General features: G+C 34.1%; 1 protein-coding gene across 1 annotated transcript; it reads left to right on the top strand.

The window, feature by feature from the left end:
- The first annotated feature begins 1,935 nt into the window (after window positions 1-1,935).
- On the top strand, window positions 1,936-14,847 carry LOC140060023 (putative N-acetylated-alpha-linked acidic dipeptidase). The gene is made up of 17 exons (XM_072106058.1): window positions 1,936-2,558; window positions 3,434-3,602; window positions 5,626-5,757; window positions 7,342-7,470; window positions 8,178-8,352; window positions 8,465-8,555; window positions 8,796-8,885; window positions 9,710-9,795; window positions 10,199-10,318; window positions 10,842-10,924; window positions 11,481-11,609; window positions 11,830-11,912; window positions 12,109-12,199; window positions 12,322-12,565; window positions 12,949-13,027; window positions 13,122-13,220; window positions 13,555-14,847. Exons 1-17 carry the CDS (start codon window positions 2,092-2,094, stop codon window positions 13,757-13,759), a joined length of 2,472 nt encoding a protein of 823 aa, XP_071962159.1. The 5' UTR covers window positions 1,936-2,091; the 3' UTR covers window positions 13,760-14,847.
- Window positions 14,848-15,184: the final 337 nt, after the last annotated feature.

Genomic DNA, 15,184 nt, shown 5'->3' with positions numbered 1-15,184 from the left:
ATTGAAATATTGATTGAAATATATATTTATACTGGGTAACCTCTTCAGTCAAAGACTGGTCTCCCAGAGGGCCCAGTTGGGGATCAGTGGCTGTGATGTACCAATACACCGGGGTACCCCCTACTCGTCTCGAAAGATGTACTAGGTTCTTTAAAGTGCACACGAGCTAGTTGTGTACACTGGACCTACGGTTTATAGTCCTTATCCGAGAAGACTCGTTCTACCACCAGAACCATGGAGTGAGTGAGCCTCGAACCCTTGCCGATGTAATTACGGTTCCACTGTCTAAAGCTTGGTTCCCACTAGAACGTAACGCAAGGACGTAAACGCAACGCAAGCGTTTTAACCAATGACAAGCGAAGTTATAGACAGTTAGCAATCACAAGCGAATAAGCCATCGTTTGTGATTGGTCAATTCACTTGCGTTTCGTTACGTCCTTGTGTTGCGTCGCTAGTTGGGAACCACGCTTTAACCGCTCGGCCACTCACTCACTCACTCACTCACTCACTCACTCACTCACTCACTCACTCACTCACTCACTCACTCACTCACTCACTCACTCACTCACTCACTCACTCACTCACTCACATACATTGTATTGAGTATCCAAGTAAATCCGGGGCTTTCGATTGCGACCATTTAGGACATTGTGCATTGTCTACATACGTCTGTATATAGGCCTATAATCCACGCGCCAAAACCGTGTCGAGGACGAATCGTTTTAGGAAGCCCGTCGTCTTATGCCTCCCCGCATGCTCAGAATGAATTACATGACGCAACTAGTTCATAATGTCCTAGGTCGTCCTAAATCAAACGCTCCCTATTTGTACCTAGTACTCGAAATGTATCCGTTCTTAGGCCTATATAGTGATTGGTTAAACATTCGCACATTTCCGTTTTATATATAAGTTTTACGTATATATTAGTTATATACGTCATATCGTGGATATAAGTGAAATACGTGTATGACGTGTGTTTGACGCAATCAAGTCGTATTTGGTCTATCGATATTTTGCGTCAGAAAGAGCAAATTACGTCAATATTTTCAAGTTTATATGCTTAAGTATACGACGTCGGTCGTGCCTTACAATGAGGCTTCATGTCATCATTGAAATGTAGTCGTCTCATCGCAAAAAAAAAAATGATTAAATGATCCAACGATACGTCAACTGATGTTGAGGAGATCACTCGGCCTTCAGTTGTTAATTCCAATTATATTTTAAAAGAGCATACTTAACCGTGCATTTATGTTTTATGAATTAACACATTTTGAAACGACGTAGAAAGAAGTAGGTCAAACTATACAGCATATGTACACATTTACAGACCAGCACATGTAGGTTTAACATAAAATACTGTTTAAAACCCGATAATTGGTGTTTATGACTATAACATTACATGCGTTTGTATTTGCGTCGCCTTTATCATAAACGCGTTAACAACCGTGTGATGCGTCAGTTCTTTCATTTTTATGTGTGTACTGTTTCTTACTTGTGTTGACCTTTTATGTTTTGGAAATTATAGGATATATAAAAAGGACTTTCACTTTATGTTACCACTGGGGGTCATTTTGCTGTTTAATTTTTCCTAGGCCTATTAGGCCTATATTAAATTTCGATATGCCATATTTCAATTTATTTTAAGTTATTAATTGAACTATGATTGAGAGGCAATTATTAATAACGCAAGCATTTGGATGACTTCACTTATGTTCACCAAATACGATAAATTTACGTGTTTTAGTCTTGCCATGAAAGATAAGTTTATTTTTAAAACTACATATATACTCATAGCGCAATCGACATAGTGAATCATATCGTCTGCTAAAACGGTTGTCTGCCTGACACGTCCTCGTCCAATCAGAGCGCTCAAATACTACTCCCAAATACCCTTCATCTGGTCTCTTCTGAGTATTATTGGAGAATTAAATCATTTGAGAAGCATGTATATTGTAGCCTACTACTAGATATGACATTAGCGTAGTGTTAATTTGTGTGTTATAATCTGAAAACTGTAATAATCAATTGTGTGTTTAATTGTGTTTTAAAATTGATACTTTTTCCTACTGGTGATTACAAAACCTGAACAAAATGACGAAGGAAAATGTGCCCGTAGCGAACGATAAAATGGACAAACCGGAGAAAACTGTGAAAGTGAAGCATCTACCTACAAAGGAGAACAAGAAAAACAAGAAAACTCAGCAAAATAAGTTACTAAATGGGTCGAATAATGTCTGCCGATTACGGCCAACTAACTTTTTGTTGGGTTTGTTCATCGTTGGAGTCACTTGCATTGTTATTGGGTTTGGTTTAGGCTACGTGACTGCACCCAAGCCGCTACCCCCATTGTATCTAAATGTCCCTTGTCCCACGTTAGAAATGATGCCTACACCGATACCAAAACTAGCGGAGACGGCGACTCCTACAAATACGCCTACTACTACCCCGACTCCGCCGCCGACAACCACACCACCACCGGTAACCACAGAAGAGCCTAGGGATATAACTGGTGAATTGATCGATTTAATAAAAGCAGACAATATCAAGGATATATTTCAGTAAGTACATTAATGATATCAATAGATATATCAACAGTCTCTATAAGTCGTAGACAGTCCGCTGGTCAGTTAATCACATTTAGTTTAAAATTACAATTTTTCAATTAATGTGTAATACCCGTAGTAAAATAACAAATGTTATCAAATACCTGTCACGAATGACGGAATTTATCGTAGATCGCTCGCGTATAATATTAACATTTTAAACCAAAAAATATTTTAAAATAACTTAATGTATTATATATTCATTCTTTTACTTTATACATCCACTTGTTTTGCCCCGTTCCACCTAGTTGGACAGATTACGTAATAGTATTTGTCCACATGCATTTTGCATTATGAGCGTATCTGTAATGAGATTGTATACTTAAAGCTCTGTCTACACTATCAAACTTTACGAATCGATGTAGGCCTACCCAAATATAATACGGATGTTCTTAAATACGGTAGTGATATGACATCATGTCCATATATGGGCACATCACATTTTTTGCAACATAAAGTTTGTTAGTGTAGACAGAGCTTTAGCCATTTAGACATCAACAGTTCCCACAATGATCATGTTGGTTATAATGGAACTGGAAGACATGGCTGTGTGTGAACCATACTCGTTAAAAAAAATGTACTATATTTCTTAAAGTGTACAATTATTTGTACGCTAGACCTACAGTCTTATAATAGTCCCGGACCGAGAAGAATTGTTCTGCCGCCACCAGAACCATGAAGCGAGTGAGCCTCGAACCCTTGTCGATATTATATTATTGCTAGCTATGTAGGCCTACAGTCACTAACTCGGTTTACACATACACAGTAGCCATTGTTTTCAACAGTACATTTTCTTTATATCTGTAAAAGTACATCTTTTCTTAATTTAGACGAATAACCAGTGGAACGAGAAATCCAGGTACTTACACAGGAAAAGAAATTGCCGAGTGGATTCGCAATAACTGGGAAAACCAAGGTTTTGATTCGTCAAAAGTTCATTCCTATGACGTCACAATATCAAAGCCAAAGGTCGACGTCGGCGATAAACCTTCTAGTCGTGTAATGTATAATTTTAGTATGATTTATTATATGGGCCTAATTATATAATTTATACTATTTTTTATTTGCATTTCATTGCTTTGTTTCTCAAAACTTTCCTTTCGAACTTAATTTTGCTTCTTTTCCGTTTTACATTATTTAATTTTTTTTTTTTTGCTGCATAATTGTGAATAAACGTTTTAATTTACCGTGCTATATATACAGCATACCAATCACCCGAATTATGATTATTGAATTTGAAATAATGAATGTACTTTAAGTTCGTTTGGTTACAAGAGAACAACCTAGTTCTGTCTAAACTAATTGGGTTGATCCTTGCATACAACAATACTGATTATTTTGGTGACACGGATTAATAATGGCGCGGCGTTTTACGTCACAGACCTGACGACCAAGCAACACAAATTTCTAGGCCTTGTCATCATGAACTGTTTATCAAGTACCTAGTATTTACCTCGCCACCGGCTGTCCCGTGGGCCTCGCAGGACATGATTCATTTTAGTTAGGCCTACTGAATGTGTGCACAATATTTTCTCTTCAGTAAACTCAGCTTTATTATTTCTTTGTAAACTTGATTGTTTTATGAAATGCATTTCTCTTGAGAATTTTTGAAATTGAGTTTTCTCCTTTTCGCGAGTACAGAGAATTAAAGAAAATGAGTCAATTTCGTCTTTAATTAAAATTAATTAAACATGTAATTTGGCTGTAAATAGTTGTCCAAGTGCTTATACGGATAAGGAATGTAACACTATGTAATTAATATTTATTATATATTGAGAGAATTAAGCTTACCGACAGGGGAAATATATATGTATTATCTGTAAATTCGACAGGATAGATTCCAAACCGCCCAATGATACATACTGAAATATGTTCGTACATACTGCTTCGAAGTTTATTTCAACTGTACTGGAAATTAATAACAAGACACAAGATCGTGTATTCTCAATTGTACTTAGTATGTAAAGTAGTACAAATTACGTCAGAGTAGGGCAAACATCTGACCAATGACATAGATCACCAAAAAAAAGGATATTAAGAAGAAGAAAGTTTAAATAGATTCATACATAGGCAACATGGTTGTACCGTAGTACGTCACAGATACAGAGACAGAACTTGGTTCTCAATAGAGCGCAACGCAAAGACGTAAGCGCAACGTAAGTGATTTGACCAATCACAATCGATGGATTATCCGAACCGTCGCATGTCATTATTCAACTCGCTTGCGTTGCACGCACTTAGATTCTTGCGTTGCATCCTATTGGGAACCAAGTCTAAGCACCCAGGCTTCTGATATTTTTCCAGAAATTAGGATTCCTTAAAGTATTGAACGAGTTTAAAAAAGAAATAAAAAAAAATCTTCGAGAGAAAAAAAAAACAAACAAAAATCAGGTGTTTATAAAAGCGAAAAATATGTTTTAAATTAAAAGGTATAATTCAGAAAAGCAGAGGATTTCTAAATTTGTACATGATAATAATCAAATGGAGTTCAGGTTGAAGTGTAGTGTACCATACAGGAATATACAAACTATACCCTTATCTGAATATCCCCAGGGGTCGCGATCAGTTTATACTATAAGTATATTCTCAATATTACAAAGTCACCAAACATCCTCTCCTAATCCTTCTAATCTGCTTTCATTTTCTCTTTTATTTTCTTGCTTTCTTCCGAAATTTAATGAGATTGGGTCAGTCAAGAATGTCACGTGTTCTTTCCGCATTATAGTTTACCCAAAGAGCAAATTGGTTATGTTAAGCTATGTCATGATTTTGTTTAAATATGTCGTCGTCACTAATTTATCAATCAAAAGTAACATGTATTTCTCATAACAATAGAGTACAAACGATAATTTGATTAACCAAGAGAGTCAAGATCCAACAAATGAAAGCTTTTGAGAGGCAGCCCATAAACTGAAAAAGAAAAATAGACAACAGGGGAACCGGAATCGGGACAATTTACTATGTATACTTATGTTTGCCGTTTTCATAATTATTAATATATATATATTTGTATAAATTATAGGTATCCCTTTGGTATGGGAATGATGAAGTATGGAAGTCGAGCGGAGAATCAATGCCGTCCGGCTTAACAGGTCTTGCAATTAACAGCGGTACACCTCCTTTTAACGCATACTCAGTATCTGGTGTCAAACAGGTTAGATCTGGTTTACTCTGGTTTAACCTCTGTCTACACTATCAAACTTTATGTGACAAAAATGTGATATGCCCATATATGGACATGATGATGTCATATCACTACCATATTTAAGGATATCGCTACCATATTTGATTACATCACACTTTTTTTGACAAACTAGCTTTAGTTTATATTCAGAGGCCCTATTTAATTCCAATGAAATACACAACAAGTAAGAATACAGAAGAAAATACCAATAATAATTATAATAATACAGGATTACTATAAGTCTAATAGTCAAAATAAATGAATTATATTATTTGGGCACATCACTAGTTTGATACAGTATAGTGTGGACAGAGCTTTCGATGCGATCGCATTCTGGGAACGAAATATTACCATTGTAAAATCTAAAGCACTGTCTACACTATCAAACTAGTTTGACAAAATATGAAGGATTTTCTCAAATAATAATGGTAGTGATGATGTTATCGTGTCCATATATGGGAACATCACATAAGGTTTGATAGTGTAGACAGAGCTTAAGAATACGGTATGAATACGTTTTGAGAAAATGTTTTTAGTTTGTGGACAATTTTGATTTGTTAAATTTAAAAATATATTTAATTTTGTCGTAAATTGTTTGCATTTATAATATCTCGAAATTCAAAATTCAAATCGATTCAACGAACTTTATTATCCAAATCTGGATTCACTTCAAAATGTATAATTGGAGTTTTGGTATTTAGTTTTCCATTCTCATCATAAATGAAGACAAATCGAAAACATTAATCCACCAACAATAATTAACTTTCTCCTGGTGGTAATCTCTTTCAGATTGAGGCAGAAAGAACAATCCATAAAATAAAATCAGTCCATTATCACTCACATACATTAATATCCTACGCCATAATTTATGATGATCGTATTCAACCTCTGCCTTTAATAAAATCAAATGGGTTTTCAAACACGAGTTTCCTAGTAATGTATTTATAATTTTCATACAATTTATATAATGTGTTTAAAATTATACAACTTTTCCGTTTGAAATGTCATCCAACCATGAATATCCGCCATTTTATTAAAGTGTAATCACATTTATGCCATATAAGGACATAATTTTTATTTGCTTAGCTTTTACTACTCTGTACATAATCCACGAAATTGTTACCTGATTTTACAGTGTTTTTACCAGGATGAACATAGGTTTTATAGATTGTCTTATCAACTATTCCGATATGTATAGTCCATTATTTTGATTGATACATAGAAAAACCAATGTAATTTATAATGATATAAAAACTAAAGTACTGTAAAATATCACACGTAACGTAAACCGTACGTAACGTAAGATTTGGTTAAGATTTTATATTTCACTTTTGTTCATGTATTTAGTTTTTTTAAATAATTATTGCAACAGACATCTGGATAATAAATTAATTAATGCAATTATTATTGGAATTTTGTAAATTTAAATCGAAAACAGTAAACATTGATAGAATACATTACCGGATAGGCCTACCTATTATTCACTTCACTGATTTGAACTGAACGTTTAATTTCCAACAATTACAGGTTTCGTTTTACATACTTTATTAACAGGGAAATATTATGTACGTGAATTATGCACGAGAGGAAGATTTTAATTACATCCAGAGAAAATATGGAAATCGAATAAAGGAGAACACGATGTTTATAGCAAGATTAGGCAAAATATCTATCAGAGATAAGGTTGGTAGTGTTGAGTACATAGAGCAACCAAATTGGATCACTTTGAGTTGATTCTCTTGTTTGTATAATACATATATGGTTGAGTTAGATAAAGACTAGAATGTGTAAAAAGAAAAATTATCTATCAGAGATAAGGTTGGTAATGTTGAATCCATAGAGCAACCAAATTGGACCACGTTTGAGTTGATTCTGTTGTTTGTATAATACATATATGGTTGAGTTAGATAAAGACTAGAATGTGTGAAAAGAAAAATTATCTATCAGAGATAAGGTTGGTAATGTTGAATCCATAGAGCAACCAAATTGGATCACGTTTGAGTTGTATAGAGTTGATTCTCTTGTTTGTATAATACATATATGGTTGAGTTAGATAAAGGCTGGAATGTGTAAAAAGAAAAAATGTCTATCAGATATAAGGTTGGTAATGTTGAGTCCATAGAGCAACCATGGTGGATCAATTTTATGTTGATTCTCTTGGCCTATGATAATACCTATATGGTTGAGTTAGATATTAAACGGTAAATGGTTTCAGTGAAGATGATACATTTATGACGACCTGACAATTTTAGGGGTCAGAGGTCAGAATGGTGATCACTTCAGATTTCTTAATCATCTAGCCTTATTATGTGCAACTCCTCCTTTTACACAATCCTTCATCAGAGATGGATGTGAAACCCTTTTAGTAATAGCATTTTTCTTAAACACAGGTGAAGAATAGTGAAATGAACCGAGGTATCGGTCTAATCATGTATCAAGATTATGCCGAACACACAGAATATACACCAGATGCTTACTGGCCTAACCCATCGATTATCTCAAGAGAAACGTTGCTGTCCCCCGACTACGCTGGCGACCCCTCCACACCGGGACTACCCTCCATAGGTAAAGTGAACACGTTTGTATCTATAGGCCTAAAAAACGAAATTGGTTTATATAATCGCAATTATTTTAAAAAACGTAGAATAAATTGTTACCTTATTTTTATTATATCCAGCCGGAGCATATCGTATTAATAATACGGACATTGAATTACCCAGAATTCCTTCAACAATAATAAGTGCACAAGATGCAAAGTATATTTTAAGGTAATTTTTCTGCAGATTTTTAATTTCATCTTCGCATATAATACTTATGTACTTTTCTAATTTTGTTCAATCTTGATTCAGACTTTGACGTAACCACATCCCAATTGATTTGATCAATCACGACGCGACGGACCATCCAAACTGTCGCTTTTGATTTGGTCAGTGTGTTGCGTCAAAGTGACAACTAAACATTAAGTTTAAAAAATGATCATAACAGTTTTAGTTTTATTAATTTTATAGCCAAGTAAGTGGACCAAAAGTTCCCAAGTTCTTTAAAGGAGAGATGAGCGTTAAGTACCGTATTGGTCTGGGGTTTACCGAAAGTAGTTTGTAAGTATTGCATGACGTCACAGCACGTGTTTATCGTCGTCATCATCATCATTTTCAAACTAATGTTCATGATTTTTCATCTTCTTTTTATCAACTTCTTTATCATCATTTTCAGAATCTTTATCAACTTCTTCATCATCATCTTTAGCAACTTATATCATCATTTTCAGTATCTTTATCACCATTTTCAGTGTCTTTATCACCATCTTCTTTATAATTTATTTAGTTTCAGCTTTTACTTATAAATTTAACAAAAAAAAATGTCTCCGTTACGATTTTATAATTTATTCATAACACACATTAAAGGGTCTTAAGCTCTGTCTACACTATTAAACTTTATGTGACAAAAAATGTTAGGTGCCTATATATAAACATGATGATGTCATATCACTACCATATTTGGGCACATCACACTTTTTTTGTCTAGTTTGGTAGTTTAGACAGAGCTTTATAATTGTTATCTTATTTTAAAATCTCCACTAAATCCCTTTTTTTCTAGAAATAATGTATTCTTACATTGTTACTGACATTCTTAATTTCAAACAAATTTTTATCTAATTAAAATAATGATTTGTTATTTAAAAAATGATTGCTCCTAGAAACATGACAAATGTAGTCAATGGAACACTCCATTACTTTCATCCTATGTATTAATTTAAAATGTGATGTGCCCTTATATGGACATGATGTCATATCACTACCATATTTGGGCACATCGCCTTATATTGCATAACTTAATAATTATTGGAAGTGTTTTATGTAACCTGGATTTAATATACTTTACACGTTTTGACAACTCTCTTGTTACTGACATGTTTTAATAGATTTGCCAAACTTGAAGTGAGAAATAGGTTAGAAGTGGCTACAATACAAAACGTGGTTGCTACCATAAAAGGAAGTATCGAACCAGGTGAGAGTAATATATATGTTGCAATCGATTAATCTAGCAAAAACCAGGGAAGAGTGAATCATTCTTCTTCCCTGCTAAAACATATTTTATTAATTATTTATGCAGTGTGTCCGAGGCTACTTCATTCATTAGACAAGATATCAATATGTTGAGCAAACTTCCAATTCATGAATACTTTGCTGTTCAATTCCAAATAATAATTGTTGCATTTGATTTCTTCAGTAAGATATCAATATTTTGAGCAAACTTTCCAATTCCTGGATACACTTTCCAATTCCTGGATACACTTTCCAATTCCTGAATACACTTTCCAATTTCTGAATACACTTTCCAATTCCTGAATACACTTTCCAATTCCTGAATACACTTTTATGTTCAATCCCAAATAATTTAATTTCTTCAGATCGGTTTGTTGTGATTGGAGCAAATAGGGACGCATGGTTAAATGATGCGTCGACTAGCGGAAGCCGTACAGCAACTCTTCTAACAGTCTCACAAGCATTCGCAGACTTGGTGAAAACAGGTAAAACCAAAGCCTAGCCATTGAATAATGGCGCAAAATCACAGACGACAAAGTATTTGTCATCAATTGTGTGTCCTGTCTCTATTCCAGACTGATGAATGTTGGTCATGTTTTTCTCAAGCCTACAAAAAATAGAATGAAATTATAAAATAACTTTTTGCCTTGATTGTTACCAAGAACATGTGTTTTCCAACATTAGGCGTTGAGTACGTAACTAAAATATGATAAACTGCTATTCTAAAAGTCATTCATAAAAAAAATACCTTGACATTTGTAAGAATTCGGTTTCTCAATAAATATGTTTGAACAAGTGTAACACATTTTACAAATTTAGGTTAGGGCACATCGATTGAATGTGCGTACGTAGTGGTGTGTGACAGAGTACGTGCTTGTACGACTTGACTTTATTTAGTACATGGTCACAGTTGACCGATTTGCGCGCTTACAGTTCAGTGACGAACCACGTGGGATTTAGACCGTTTAAAATGTAATGTTTTGTCACGTGGTCTTCTATTTTGATTAGGTTGGAGACCGAGGAGAACAATCGTGTTTTGTAGCTGGGATGCTGAAATATACGGACAGATTGGATCTACAGAATTCACCGAAGTATGTTTAATAATTCAGTGATATTTACTGGCCAAGCGATATCTTATCTCAAAAGTAGCAGCGTTGGTCACGTACGTCTGTTGCTGTCTTGGGCGACAACGTGCTAGCAAGTTTGGCTTGGCTTAGCTTTCATTCATAAGTGTTAAAAAATTAATTTGGTTTTACAATTTCTTCAAAACAAAACTGCCTTGAACTTTATAATAACCTACAATATATATCACCCATATATAATTACATATTCATGTAGTTAAATATATATAATTTCCCTTTGTATTTTTATATGTCATTGGTTTTTTTAAATAAAGATACCGAGATGATAGGCCTATACATAATATTGAATTAACTCATTCCACCGCTGAACAGGAGATCGACTATAATATAAGACTACAAAAACGTTTTATATTCACAAAGAATAATATGACATTGGAATCGTTGATGAAATACATTAACATTTTATCTTAAAGTTTAGAACCCACTTCATTTGTCTTTTCGATGTCCTAACTGACAACTTTTTTTCTCTCTTAAAACTTACATTTTTTATTGTTCTATTTTCTAGCAATTTCGGACTGTTTTGAATGACCGAGCTGTAACGTACATTAATATCAATTCTGTGAAAGGAAATTTTACGTTAGATGTCAGAGCCTCTCCTTTACTACGTGACGTCATATTTAACTCTACAGAAAAGGTAATATTTGTTCTTCTTCTTCTATTTGTTTTCCGTTTACTTCGAACGAAATATTGAATAAGGTAACATACTTTTGTCGAGAAGATATAGAAACGTACCGTAAAGGATAAACGTATTGAAAAACGTAATAGAAAAACGTGATAGAAAAAACTTCTTCTTGTTTATATTTTCAAAACAATTTTGTTTCTTTGTTATACATTTCTCATTTATTATTTTTTAGATAAAAGATCCGGACGGTCTGTATGACAACATGTTCGAGCTGTGGCATGATAGATTTTCTGATTCTTCAACTGGACTTCCTAAGTACGTAGTTTTAGAGACTTTTAACTTAAAAGTTGAACAATTTAAGCGATTATTTTTATTCCTTCTTGGCTTAACCACGTAAAATGCTTTAATCGCACTAAAAACAGATAATAATCTATGAATGATTTTGCCAGAATATACTAGAAATAGTATTTAGTTTAGAATACGCACAATAAGTACACTTTTTAAACTATAGAATGAAGACGCTGCGTGCTGATAATGACGTCAACACATTTGTAAACCGACTCGGTATTCCGTCAATGGACGTAGCTTACGCTAATGATGATGTAAGTTAATATTATCAACATTTTCCGTCAAACCACGTTTCGTTTTACGTATGGTATACCGTAAAAATAGTGACGTTACGTTATCAACACAGCATTACAAACCTATTACATTTCTGTTATAGTTTTCAGAGGTTCCCGTTTCACGAACGTTACACGACACGTTTAGTTACGTCAGTAAGTTTATTGACCCGACGTTTTCGCTTCATAAAACGTTATCGGAAACGTTATGTGAACTAGTACGCGTTATTGCCGACTCCAGCCTTATTCCGTTTGACGTCACAACATACGCACGACAGATTGAAGAAAATTTGGCAATTCTTAGATCTAGGTATGGAGAGGAATTCTATGCACAAGGCGTGAAGATCGGTGAGTACTTATTTGGAAGATTACCATGCACTGTTTGTCTTTAAAAAAAAATGACACACGTTTGCTTCAATATTTTGCATTCAAATAGCTGCAGACAATAATATACGTGACAACATTCACATCCTTGCTGCATTCACATCCGCCACTTCGCCGACAGGACATTTTACCGACAGGTCATTAGGCCGACAGGACGTTTCGCCGACAGGAGGTGATTTCGCCGGCAGGACATTTTGTCGAAAAACATTTTTCCGACAGAAAATTGGCCGACAGACAATTGACCGACAGACTTTTGCCCGACAGACACTCGACCGACAGACACTCGACCGACAGACAATTGATAGTTACTTCTTTAAAACACAAACAAACTTTTTGCGTTTTTTCAGAATATCTTCAGGAAAGTGTCGCTAATTTCAGCAAGGCAGCATCGGAGTTTCAAGAACAAATCACAGAACTGCCATTTAAGTAAGTACGTCAGACCACCACCACTTTCATGGTCATCATTTACACCAATTGTTGGCCTTTTGATAATAAATTTATTTATTTTATCTTTCTACAGCATTAGTGATATTCCATTACGAATCATAAACGATCAGCTACTCGGACTTGAACGAGCTATGACATATCCACGTGGGTTACCAGGGAGAGAACAGATTACGTAAGTGTTCATCCGGGTCTACTCATCATTTTAATTTTGACGGTCAAATTTACCCAACAAAAGTTATCAATAATTGCATGGTCCACGAAGCCAAATTAAGCGGGTATATTAACTGAACTTGACGGGCCAAATGCTGATTACAATAACTGTCTACACTAACTAGTTTGATGTGCCCATATATGGTAGTGATATACCTAAATATGGTAGTTCTATCCAAATATGGTAGTTATATGACATCCTTATGTCCGTATATGGGCACATTTTTTTTGTCACATAAAGTTTGATAGTGTAGACTGAGCTTAAGTTCTTTCGAATCGTTTTATTTTTGTTACAGGCACCTGATCTTGGGTTACCCTGACGATGGTAAGACGTCAAATAACGGTGGATTTCCTGGATTGAAAGACGCCCTGGCAGGCATTGAGGACGCTGAAGACATCCCAGCAAGGTGGCGCACCGTTAAGCATCACATGTCTGTCATTACGCACGTCATTAATTCTGCAACTGACATTATTCGTGATGTGACGTTATTCATGTTTTGAACAGACGATTGTTTATAGGCCTATTTTGAACATTTTTCTGATGATGTATTGAAGCGAACTTAACTAAGAGTGTTATTTTGACTGAAAAATGGTAAAGTAATATGTGTATGTTTAAAGTTTCGCCGGCTGGCCGGGAAACTTTTACGGCGTGTACGTGACGTCATCAATAAGCCTCCGATCAGATGACCTGACGTCATTTTGGTCCGGTAGATTGAAACTGTGTTTTAAAATAATAAAAAAAACATTTTGTACAAATGTCTTTTACGTGACTCTGTTTTAATATATCTAGACTTTATTAGCTTAGAAATTAGATTTTAACGACTTTGAATTTGAACTTTTGATTGTAATATGTTTATCCGTATTATTACGGATGGTGATTTTCTGAAGGAATTGACATTAAAACAATACTATTATGCATCTCCACATTTTCAAATCTGTAGAGAACATTTTCATATTTGTGTGTGTTTGATATTATGTGTGTAAAATGATTGAATAATCTGTGAATAAGTATAGACTAATTACGTATGACGTACCCGCTTAAGATGTTATATGCCTACATTTGTTAAATTCTAAAATCACAAATTTTTCAACAAGATTTGAGCCTATTATCAAACTAGTTTGACAAAAAATGTACGTGTGATGTGCCCGAATATTGTAGTGGTGACCAAATATGGTAGTGATATGACATCATCATGTCCATATATGGGCACGTCATTTTTTTTCACATAAAGTTTGATAGTGTAAACAGGGCTTTAGCTTTAGTGATCCAATTGGCAAACATTTTATAATAATAATAATGTAATTTTGAATATGTCTGGCTACTAAAAGTGGAAGTCATACAAAAAATAATAATTTGTTCACATTCAATTAAACAGATAGGCCCTATCGGTAGTCCTGCTTTGTGGAATTATTGCCTTCGTTGCTAAATGTTAAATTAAATACTTGAATTTGAACGTTATCTGCCTAGCAATAAAGTTGTAAATATATTTGAATTTGTACTAGTAATACTAATAATAATATACACTGATTTTATAAATCGTTATACATTTTTGCTTTCTGCATTCTTGCATCATAGGACCTGAATAAACAGTGCATAGTGAACTTAGTGTTGTTTTGACTTTTATTTGTTTATTGTAAGATTTTTGACAGCAATTTAAGCGAAATGAAAATGCATAATATTGTCGCCTATTATAATTAAATTAGAAAGTTCTTGATAATATTTATTTTTAAACTTTGTTTAATTATGCTAGTATTAATTGTACCAGTAAGCTATGCCTTTAGCCACCACGGTAATACTTAATAATATTAATTATTAAACTTAAATATTATATTATATCAATTATCATCGTATATTAAATTTCATTGGAAATGTCGTTGTAATCACTCATGCGTACGATACACATGAACTGTGACCTTTAATGTATA

This window comes from Antedon mediterranea, chromosome 10 (assembly GCF_964355755.1).
Source record: "Antedon mediterranea chromosome 10, ecAntMedi1.1, whole genome shotgun sequence".
In the NCBI taxonomy this organism is placed as follows: domain Eukaryota; kingdom Metazoa; phylum Echinodermata; class Crinoidea; order Comatulida; family Antedonidae; genus Antedon; species Antedon mediterranea.
Note: the sequence above shows the minus strand (reverse complement) of the source record. Positions and strands in the feature narration are given on the sequence as shown.